General features: G+C 40.7%; 1 protein-coding gene across 6 annotated transcripts in view; it reads right to left on the reverse strand.

The window, feature by feature from the left end:
* LOC106589328 (vesicle transport through interaction with t-SNAREs homolog 1A-like) overlaps positions 1–12,276 on the reverse strand; it is a 171,878-nt gene that overhangs the window by 117,178 nt on the left and 42,424 nt on the right. For 3 of the 6 annotated variants that reach the window (XM_014179168.2, XM_014179169.2, XM_014179172.2), the window contains exon 5: positions 6,997–7,017. The exons of the other annotated variants lie outside the window; for them this stretch is intronic. In XM_014179168.2, the coding sequence (XP_014034643.2) occupies positions 6,997–7,017 (21 nt within the window). The remainder of the gene's footprint in view (positions 1–6,996; positions 7,018–12,276) is intronic. 6 annotated transcript variants of the gene reach the window in all.

Below are 12,276 nucleotides of genomic sequence, written 5' to 3' on the forward strand. Positions count from 1 at the left end.
CTCAATTACCTCGTACCCCTGCACATCGACTCAGTACTGGTAACCAGTGTATATAGCCCAGATTTTGTTACTCATTGTGTATTTATTATTACATGTTATTACTTTTCTTAAATGTTCTCTCTCTCTGCATTGTTGGGAAGGACCAGTAAGTAGGCATTTCACTGTTAGTCTACACCAGTTGTTTACTAAGCATGTGACGAAAACATTTGATTTGACAGAGGAAATGCAAATATCATGTTGCCTAAAGCGATGCTCCAAAAGATTTGCTTAAGCATGGCCAATTCATCATTATAAGCATATTTTTGTTTATCACAACAAAGCAACAATGGATAGCAATAGATATTCCTGTGGACAATTAAAAATGTGTCTTGTTCTTGTTTCTGAATGACAATTGAAAAGAGGAATCTGGTCAGCTAACAGAACGAGTGATGATCATTTTACTCTAGCAAGTTCACACAGACCTACACTGAGTGTACAAAACATTAAAAACACCTGCTCTTTTAAGGAATGATTTGTTAACCTTGAGACAATTGAGACATGGATTGTGCATTTGTTCTACTCAGAGGGTGAATGGGCAAGACAAAAGATGTGTCTTTGAGTGGGGTATGGTAGTAGGTGCCAGGCACACAGGTTTGAGTGTGTCAAGAACTGCAACGCTGCTGGTTTTTTTCACGCTCAACAGTTTCCTGTGTGTATCAAGAACGGTCCACCACCCAAAAGGACATCCAGACAACTTGACACAACCGTGGGGAATCATTGGGGTCAACATGGGCCAGCATCCCTGTGGAACGCTTGACACATTGTAGAGTCCATACCTCGACGAACTGAGGCTGTTCTGAGGGCAAAAGGGGGTGCAACTCAATATTAGGAAGGTGTTCCTAATGTTTTGTACACTCAGTGTATATCGCTAATAAACCTACATCAGAAGAAACAACCGCCGTTTGCGGTCTGTTTGAATATAAATGGTGAATGCAATGTTTGAGCGTACCAAACTGAACTCCAATCAGGTCATACATTACATCTCATGTCAGCCCATGTGGTCTTTCACCAGCTATCAAGCAGCCCATGGCCGCCAACCACGCTGACTCCCAGTCAGTGTTCATTTGGGTTCAAACCAGAAGGGACAATTCACTCCCCTCGACTGTCAGTCTCATCATATAAAACCAAGCACTCTGCCTATTCAATGGTATCCTATAAGAAACGTATTGAACGGCGGAGTAGCAATGGTGGGGGGTGGCATCAAGGGGCCCTGCTGACGGTGCTAGATTGTTGAGCGAGGATTGCAGATAGGAGATCCTCTCTCTGATCACATTACAGTGACAAAGCTTCCACAGGCCACATGTTACACAAAACCATATTACAAAGTCAAAGATATGTACTGTACAGGCAGGCCAACATAAACACAAAAGCTGGAGGATAGAAAACTTTGAGGCAAGATCATTTTGAGCCTTCAAAGACATTTCAACAAATCAAAATCGTCACATGCTCAGTCAACAACAGGTGAGGACTAACAGTGAAATTCTTACTTACGGGACCCTCCCACCAAAACAGAGAGAAAAATGGAAAAATAATAACAGTAGGAATAAATACAGAATGAGTAACGATAACCTCGGCTATATACACGGGGCACCAGTACCGTGTTGATGTGCAGAGGTACGAGGTAGACATGTACATATAGGTAGGGATAAAGTGACTAGCCAACAGGATAGATATTAAACAGTAACAGCAGCGTATGTGATGAGTCAAAGGGGAGTGCAAAAAGGGTCAATGCAGATAGTTAAATAGTTAACCAATAGCTACCCGGACTATTTAGCAGTCTTATGGCTTGGGGGTAGAAGCTGTTTAGGGTCCTGTTGGTTCCAGACATGGCGCATCAGTACCGCTTGCCGTGCGGTAGCAGAGAGAAAAGTCTATGACTTGGGTGGCTGGAGTCTTAGAAAATGTTTAGAGCCTTCCTTTGACACCACCAGGTAAAGAGGTCCCGGATGGCAGGGAGCTCGGCCGCAGTTATGTACTGTGCTGTACGCACTACCCTCCGTTAGCGCCTTGCAGTCGGATGCCAAGCAGTTGCCGTACCAAGCGGTGATGCAGCAAGTCAAGATGATCTCAATGGTGCAGCTGTAGAACTTTTTAAAGATACGAGGGCCCCTGCTGAATCTTTTCAGCCTCCCGAGGGGGAAGCGGCATTGTCTTTACGACTGTGTTCGTCTGTGTGGACCATGATAATTCCCTTAGTGAGGTGGACACCGAGGAACTTGAAGCTCCCGGCCTGCTCCACTACAGACCCGCCGATGTGGATGGGGGCGTGCTCGGCCCTGCATTTCGTGTAGTCCACGATCTTTGACCTCCTCCCTGTAGGCTGTTTCACCATCGTCAAAGTCTCATTAGATGCCGTATTGCTAAATGAACATCTCTTTCCTTCGATGAAATGATCAAATAAGACAGAAAAAAAAGCACCAATCCAGAATGTATTCATTGATTACATTGAAATATCGTAAAGAAGGTATCTAACTAATATCTTAATTATACTGATAACCAGGGGTGAAAGTAGATTTAAAAGACAGTGAATATGCACACTCATCGGGGATATGGCTGGTACCAATAAGATAGGCTACTGTTCGCTCATTTAAGTTAAGAATTTTGATAACTTGAAGACATATTGGAGTCATTTCATTGTCATCTCAATACAGCAATAGCCATTTGCTTTCCAAACAGTTCTCCCACAATTGTATTTTTAAATATTGCAATATGTCTGGCTGGGCCTCTGCTTTTTCACTGACAGTCGCAATTTAACAATCATCTATTTGGTATTTGCAGTGCACGCTGCCCAAATTGCGGGCCATCCCGACCGTAGGTTACACCATTTAAAACAATCCACAGCTTTGTTTTAGAAGAAGCTAATGATCCTCTTTGGCCAAATCATGCTTTCTGGTGTAGTAGCCTATTTTGAATGTTTTCTATTTATTTCTGTATGCTAATTAGGCTATAACATTTTGGCAATTTAATTTACTTTAGAGAAAGATTGGCTTCCCCAAGCCTTATAGAGATGCTGCCTATGCCTTTTAATGTGGCATAAACGCAACCGGTTATGTTGTTTTCATCTGATTGTCAAAAAAAAATAATGACTTGACAAAGGCGCTCCTGTAGGCTACCCGTGCACATTTGTTCACTCACAAAATAATTTCAGCATCCGAACACTAACAGTACTCCTTGCACCCGCAATATGATGAATGAAAGAAAGATCAGTTACAAAACACCTACAGTACCAGTCAAAAGTTTGGACACCTACTCATTCAAGGGTTCTTCTTCTTCTTCTTCTTAAAATGTTCTACATGGTAGAATAATAGTGATGACAAAACTATGAAATAACACATATGGAATCATGCAGAAACCAAAACAATGTGTTAAACAAATCAAAATACATTTTATATTCTTCAAAAAGTAGCCACCCTTTGCCTTGATGACAGCTTTGCACACTACTGGCATTCTCTCAACCAGCTTCACCTGGAATGCTATTCCAACGGTTTTTAAGGAGTTCCCACATATGCTGAGCACTTGTTGGCTGCTTTTCCTTGACTCTGCAGTCCAACTGATCCCAAACCATCTCAACTGGGTTGAGGTCAGGTGATTGTGGAGGCCAGGTCATCTGATGCAGCACTCCATCACTCTCCTTCTTGGTCAAATAGCCCTTACACAGCCTGAAGGTGTGTTGGGTCATTGTCCTGTTATAAAACAAATTATAGTCCCACTAAGAGCAAACTAGATGGGATGGCATGTCGCTGCAGAATGCTGTGGTAGCCATAATAGTTAAGTATGCCTTGAATTCTAAATAAATCACCAACAGTGTCACTAGCAATGCACCCCCACACCATCACACCTCCTCCTCGCTTCACGGTGGGAACCACACATGCAGAGATCATCCGTTCACCTACTCTGCATCTCACAAAGACACGGCGATGGAACCAAAAATATAAAAAATTGGACTCATCAGACCAAAGGACAGATTTCCACTTGGCCCAAGCAAGTCTCTTCTTCTTATTGGTGTCTTTCAGTAGTGGTTTGTTTGTAGCAATTCGACCATGAAGGTCTGATTCACGCAGTATCCTCTGAACAGTTGATGTTGAGATTTGTCTGTTACCTGAAATCTGTGAAGCATTTATTTGGGCTGCAATTTCTGAGGCTGGTAACTCTAATGAACTTATCCTCTGCAGCAGAGTCAACTCTGGGTCTTCCTTTACTGTGGCGGTCCTCATAAGAGTCAGTTTCATAGTGCTTGACGGGTTTGCGACTGCACTTGAAGAAACGTTCAAAGTTCTTGAAATTTTCCGTATTGACTGACCTTCATGTCTTAATGTAATGATTGACTTGCATTTCTCTTTGCTTATTTGAGCTGTTCTTGCCATAATACAGACCTGGTCTTTTACCAAATAGGGCTATCTTCTGTATACCACCCATACCTTGTCACAACACAACTGATTGTCTCAAACGCATTAAGAAGGAAAGAAATTCCACAAATTAACAAGGCACACCTGTTAATTGAAATGCATTCCAGGTGACCAACTCATGAAGCTGGTTGAGAGAATGCCAAGAGTGTGCAAAGCTGTCATCAAGGAAAAGGGTGGCTACTTTAAAGAATGTCAAATATAAAATATAAACGTCCATTTATCAGGACCTTGTCTTTCAAAGATAATTCGTAAAAATCCAAATTACATTTACATTTTAGTCATTTAGCAGACGCTCTTATCCAGATCGACTTACAGTAGTGAATGGATACATTTCATATATTTTTTGCTCCATACTGATCCCCCGTGGGCAAATAACTTCACAGATCTTCATTGTAAAGGGTTTAAACACTGTTTACCATGCTTGTTCAATGAACCATAAACAATTAATAAACATGCACCTGTGGAACGGTCGTTAAGACACTAACAGCTTACAGACGGTAGGCAGTTAAGGTCACAGTTATAAAAACTTAAGACACTAAAGAGGCCTTTCTACTGAGTCTGAAAAACACCAAAAGAAAGATGCCCAGGGTCCCTGTTCATCTGCGTGAACGTGCCTTAGGCATGCTGCAAGGAGGCATGAGGATTGCAGATGTGGCCAGGGCAATAAATTGCAATGTCCGTACTGTGAGACGCCTAAGACAGCGTGACAGGGAGACAGGACAGAGAGCTGATCGTCCTCGCAGTGGTAGACCACGTGTAACAACATCTGCACAGTATTGGTACATCCGAACATCACACCTGCGGGACAGGTACAGGATGGCAACAACAACTGCCCGAGTTACACCAGGAATGCACAATCCCTCCATCAGTGCTCAGACTGTCCGCAATAGGCTGAGAGAGGCTGGACTGAGGGCTTGTAGGCCTGTTGTAAGGCAGATCCTCACCAGACATCACCGGCAACAACGTCGCCTATGGGCACAAACCCACTGTCGCTGGACCAGACAGGACTGGCAAAAAGTGCTCTTCACTGATGAGTCGCGGTTTTGTCTCACCAGGGGTGATGTTCGGATTCGCGTTTATCATCGAAGGAATGAGCGTTACACCGAGGCCTGTACTCTGGAGCGGGATCGATTTGGAGGTGGAGGGTCCGTCATGGTCTGGGGAGGTGTGTCACAGCATCAACGGACTGAGCTAGTTGTCATTGCAGGAAATCTCAACTCTGTGCGTTACAGGGAAGACATCCTCCTCCCTCAAGTGGTACCCTTCCTGCAGGCTCATCCTGACATGACCCTCCAGCATGACACTGCCACCAGCCATACTGCTCATTCTGTGCGTGATTTCCTGCAAGACAGGAATGTCAGTGTTCTGCCATGGCCAGCGAAGAGCCCGGATCTCAATCCCATTCAGAACGTCTGGGACCTGTTGGATCGGAGGGTGAGGGCCATTCCCCCAAGAAATGTCCGGGAACTTGCAGGTGCCTTGGTGGAAGAGTGCGGTAACATCTCACAGCAAGAACGGGCAAATCTGGTGCAGTCCATGAGGAGATGCACTGCAGCCCTTAACTCAGCAGGTGGCCACACCAGATAATGACTGTTACTTTTGATTTTGACCCCCCCCCCCCCTTTGTTCAGGGACACATCATTCAATTTCTGTTAGTCACATGTCTGTGGAACTTGTTCAGTTTATGTCTAAGTTGTTGAATCTTGTTATGTTCATACAAATATTACACATTAAGTTTGCTGAAAATAAACGCAGTTGACAGTGAGAGGACGTTTCTTTTTTTTCCTGAGTTGATTTCAATTTGTTTAACACTTTTTTGGTTACTACATGATTCCATGTGTTATTTCATAGTTTTGATGTCTTCATTATTATTCTACAATGTAGAATATAGTGATTTTTTTTTTTTTAAACCTTGAATGAGTAGGTGTATACAACCCGGTTTCCAGTCCTCCTGGTTTCCAGTCAATTCACTATTTTCCATGTGGCACATTGTATAAATTGTGAAAGGCTCACATTTCACCGGTACAGCGTACCCCCACTCTTTGTTTTACAGGGACGCCGTACCAGACCGTACCGCCTTACTTTCACCCCTGACGATAACTGACCACGCCACCTCCTTTATTGCTATAACAAATACAAAACCACAACAACAAATGGCATTACTACTACACAAGATTACAGTTAGTTCTAAATGAAAGTAACAAGGGCAAAATACAGAATCCACTAATTAGGCATGAGATTGAGCAACCATGATTGCTGAGCATAAAGATGCTTATGGTTTTCTAATAAAATAGTGTATTTTTTCCAAGGGTTGCCCTCTGAAGTGTACTTTATGCCAGCCTTTTCCTCAAGGTTGTTTTGAAAAGAGTGTGCTATCAGAAAAACTATCTTCCTTTTCAGATTTTTACAGAAAATGGCTTTCATAGAATTTATCCCCCTAAAGGCTCATAAGAGCCTCACAAATAGCCTAGGCCTTATGGCTGCAGAGATGAGGGCACAGAAATTCAGACGAAAAGGAATCTAAAAACGGGAAAGGCAGAGAGGCACTTACCTCTTCACGTAACTTTATCAACTGCCATGTGAAAGCAAAGAGAGAGCGAGAGAAATAGAGGGAGGGAGCGAGAGAAAGATAAAAAGAAAAAGACATGGCAGGAAGCAGATCAGTCATGTGGCTGGGTACCGAATTAACCTTGACGATTTATCCGTTTGCATGTTTAGCATTTAGAAATCACAGACAAACACATTAAACGAAGCTAAACACGAGACTCATGCAGACTTTTTTGAACAAACAAAGATCAAGTTCTCTCGCTGTCACATTAGACAAAGAGAGGGAATGGATTGCTCGACTCGCAGTGTCTAAACTAGCACCATCAAGGAAGTCACATCACAACACTTGATGTGTCAAAAAGGGAGAAGAAAATAGATCCCACTCTGTACAGTAGGAAAATACAGTTTGGGTACAGTATGCATAGAAGCTTGATAGAGGGAATATCTCTATTTTATATATCCCTGTCCAAATAGTTAAAAAAGACATGCCTTTTTTTATTTTAGATTGTGAAATGTAGAGCCAATCCATTGTTTCCAATGTGTCCATCATTGGTGACACATTGTCAATATGTCACGTTCCTTATATATTGCAATACAGATACCTGCTGTGTATACATAAAGGCAGAGTTTATTATTAGGACAACTGGGAGTCATGAAAAATGAATCTTCGCATTAGTTATTCATTTTTGATGAAAAGAGTGTTCAAGCAGAGTAAATAGAAAACATCCCCATGTCCTACTGTTGTTACCTTATCTTTAATAGAGACACAGACATTGGAGGAGAGAAACGATTAAATTCGAGCTTAATCAAGCTTAAAACACCATTAAAAAGGATGCTTCTGCCACAACCTGTTCTTTATGTAGGGGAAAGACATGGAGAACACAACATCAATTAGTACAGGAGGGGAAGGACAGGTTTCTTAATTTGTCATCCGTTGCAGGTGATTTTTTTTTTATCTCCATTTCTTGAGCGAGATTAAAAGGTTAGCAGATCTGAAGGGAGGCTCAGGGCCACTATTACTCTCCTCTAATCTCACTTTGTATGTGGTGGTCATTTTGAATTTTGCTAGTTTGAAATCATTTGCTATCAGAAAAGAGGCAGGAGGACTTGGATCATAAATGATACAACGGGATTGTCGAGAAGAAAGAAGAGGCTCGGTGGTGGGATTGATGTTAAACTATTGGTTGTCGTGGCCACGGTCGTCAGGAGCGACAGGCTAGGCTCCTCCACGCTTAAGCGTTTTCTGAAATGTGCTCACCCCGAAGAGTTAGACGCAGCCACCCAGTCGGTAAAAATGGATGAGCAATTTAAGCACAATTATGTCGGTGTAACTCTAATGTTACATTCTACTCTGATGGGTGTCTATTAGGATTTGAGAGAGTGAGAGAAAATATACACAGCCATATCTGGAGTGGCTCCATCAGTATAATTGTCTCTGTTCAATAATAACATATATATTTTTAGCTAATATATGGCTATATACAATTGTAGCCAACTATACTTAAAAAGAGTGAATTTATTTTAAATATACAGAATATCACAGTTCTTACCACCTTAATTCAAAGTAAAATGTCCAATTGTTGTTTAAATACTTGTATGTACTTTAAATCAGCTTTCCCCAAATAAATTAGGAAAGGATTTCCAATAACAAATATCATAATTTATTATTGTAATTCTGTAAACAGAGTTTAAAAAAGGAAACACGATGAAAATGTCCAAAAAGTCAGAGAATAAATGTGTTCCAGCCCGCTATCAAGCCATATAGTAGCTCAGACACGTGATAGAACGAAAGAAAATATGCAAAAGTAAAAAGGGCTTAATGTTCGTCTGCTGAGAGCTTCATTTTAGTGAGCCACTGGCCTTGAGGAACTTGGCAGCGACAGGCTAACAAATGGAGAAAAAAAAAACATTGCAAAGAAATACGATTTTCTTCACCCTTTCTTTTGGTGAGAAAAAGGGCCACTTTCAGACTGGAAACTGTCCTTTATTTCGAAGGTCACAGCCCCCTGCGTTGAACGCATTATTGAGGAGGCTGAAGTTTAAAACTACACTACATATGTGGCTATTTAGGGTTTGAACAGGCCAGCCAGAGCTGCCGATCACTCGCCGCAGCCCTTCCCTCCAATTCAATGAGAACCAAACAAAACTTGTTCCATCTTATTTGTGCTGCTTGGCCGATTGTAAGTCCTCGTGGAGGATTTGCTGAAACTATATATATATATATATATATATATATATATATATATATAGGGGTTTTGTGCTTGGCATTCTCTTTTTTTCATCAATCTTTACCATTCTTTTCAAACGTAACCCACAACGCTAGTTTTGCTTGAGAGAAATAAAGTGTTAAACACAGAAAACTGTAAATGTTATAATTACGGCTTCGTGAGCGCCTTTCCCTGTGTTTTTGTAATGCCAGCCAGTATTCAAAATTGCACTGCTGCAATTTTTCTGTTATGATAATCAGCAGATTTTTCAAACAAAGATTTTTTTATTCAATACGGAATTCGATACAAGTGGTAATCTGCTTCCTTTGTAGCCTGTAAAATCTGGTCCATGCCGGCTCAAACCAGCACAATCTCTTGTGGCCAAGCCTTCTGCTGTGACTGAAATCGAAACTATTCCGTAGAGTGTTCGTGTGCGGTAGGGTGTGTGTGTGTGTGTGTATGTGAGTTGCATGCCGAGTGAGAAAGGGGAGAAAAAAAAGTGCAACGGTAGACTACCACGTTATTAAAAAAAAAAGAGTGATAGCGCCATTTCAGTCTCTGTCCGCATACAGATAACGAATAAATGCCCAACTCTATTAAATCGTCCTTTAGCCATTATCGCAGGGCCAACACTCCATTTTCAGAACTCCCTATTTATTTAGCTATAAATCCTTGCCATGTAACGAATAGATTTGTGACTGGTAATGATCCGTTTAGCCAGAGCTATATGAAATGATCCTGAACTCTTTCAGATCGTCAGGAATTAAATTGACCGACTTGCCCAAGCTCCCCCATCTTTCCCATCCTCTCTATCGCTCCCGTCTTGTTCGATCAAAAAAAAAAAAAAAAATGAAGTTCCGAGCACTCCACTCACAGCAAGACCAAGTGTTATCTCCAGAAGTTTTTTAAATGGAAATGAGGTAAATATGGCACCATGGTAAATAGAAAAATGTGTGTGTGTGTGTGTGTGTGTGTGTGTGTGTGAGAGACAATGTCTGTTTTACAATGTACAAATATTAGAATTCTGATACTGACTCAACTTATAGTACAAATGTTATGCTTTGAGCATTCAAGATTCTGAAGCAACTATTTAAGGAATAGGTATACACCAAACCACAGGTCTATGGTTACTGAGCAATACAAGGGTTTAAAGATGCCATAAGTTTGTTCTAGATCTATAAATCCCCATTTATTTCTTGAATAACTGTTGTATTTTGTATTTCATTTTTATTTGCTTATACATGTTTACTAAATTTGTCTTACTAAATGTGGACTTTTTTCCCTTTGGTTCAGGGACAATTTGCCTCCCCGTGCTTTCCGTCCGTCCTTGAGGGTTATTAAATCACTTGAGAAAATAGAAGGTTTTGTGAGAACCATGGAGGATATTGAATTTATGGCTGAATGACAAAACATAGACAAGTGTATTATAATTAAACTACAACAACATTCCTTGACATGTTAGCGCTCTACAAACAAAATGGGATTACTTGAAGGCTGGACAAATGAATTATCTTAAAATGTACTTCAAGAAACATTCACTCAGCGATTTAATAGTAGGGAGGTGATATCATTTCAAATAATGGTATCATTGTTCAACAAAGCAGCAGAACAGACTAAAAACAACTTAAAATGCATGCATCATAATATTGTCCTTCTAGATGAGCTCATCAGGGTGGTTCCATTGTTTAAACAAATTATTATCCTATGAAAAATATTCTTAGGTCTATGAATAATCATTTCAATAATGGGGTTCATCATCAATTGTTTTTAATGAAAGGGAAATATATATATATATTTGAAATGTGGGTCATATTCTTTTTTCTTTTCCCTTTGACAAGATTTTGATAGGAACCATCACCGTCTTGAATGTGACAGTTCTGGCAGCAAATCCACTTCCAACTCCTGTATAAAATGTCAGAGTCACTTCTGTGTCTCACTAATTTGCAGGGAATATGCATATCAATTACACATCTCGGCTAGCGATACATATGTTTGCAAGATGTGCAGTGCATGGGTCATCATTGAAATGGTAATAAGGAAGCTATCAAAAAAAATAAAAAAGACGAGACAACTTTATTTAGCTCCGCTCAACTGCAGACCATCTCACTGTACTTTTACAAAGTACTGAGGGACTAAATGTGCACATGTGCATATTTCTCCCTCTGTGTTTGTGTGTGTTTGTTTGTGTGTGACTGAGATGCACAGCGACTATTGCAAAGCTGACAGGATCATTTAAGGTAATATATAATTTGTCAAAGGATGCTGGTCAGAGTTGTGAGTGTCTGTTTGTGAGTGGCAGCTGTGCAGGTGAGATATAGGCACCACGTCAAGTGTTAAAAAGATGGTTTGTGTAGCTGTTGGGGTGTTTTCTTGATGCAGCACTTCAGACATAATTCAAAACAATCAAAGTTTAAAAGAACATGTGGCATATTTTGGGCAATTAAGATCACTATTTAAGATGTTTGCTTTTGTTTTTCCTCTCTCATATTCAATATGACTGAATCAACACAGTTTTTTAAGGCATTGTTCATTTCCCATGTCTTATAATTTTGTGACAATGGGAAAAAATATGGCTAATTTGCTTTTTATCTGTTGTTTGTAATCCATTGTATTGAACTCCGTCACAGTTTAAATAAAACGTTAAATGACATTTCAATGTTCATTACAAAACTCACCATACATCTTTTCATGAATTTGAATACATTTTCAACTGTAATTGCATAGAATTATAATATAAAATTCTACGATTTTCAATATCACTTGCAACAAACTATAACGAGTAAAATATAAAAACTGTCAGTGACTTTTTGATACTAACGCTTATAAACATTGAACCTGAGAATCCTATTTATCCTGAGTGTCTGCATCGAGTGGTTTCGCCACCCCTGGTGTTTAAAGGAGTGTGAAAGACACCGTTTGTGGGGAGCAGGTTGGTTGTGTGTTTGTGTGCGGCTGATAGTGTGTTGGTGGAGGATAAGTACACAGACGGCTGGAGAACAGCTGTGGGGGGGGGGGGGGTTGCCCCAATCTGGCGTTGCCCAGATGCTGGGCCCAGGCCTGGAGCCCATTCAGACCCT

This window comes from Salmo salar, chromosome ssa28 (assembly GCF_905237065.1).
Source record: "Salmo salar chromosome ssa28, Ssal_v3.1, whole genome shotgun sequence".
Lineage (NCBI taxonomy): Eukaryota > Metazoa > Chordata > Actinopteri > Salmoniformes > Salmonidae > Salmo > Salmo salar.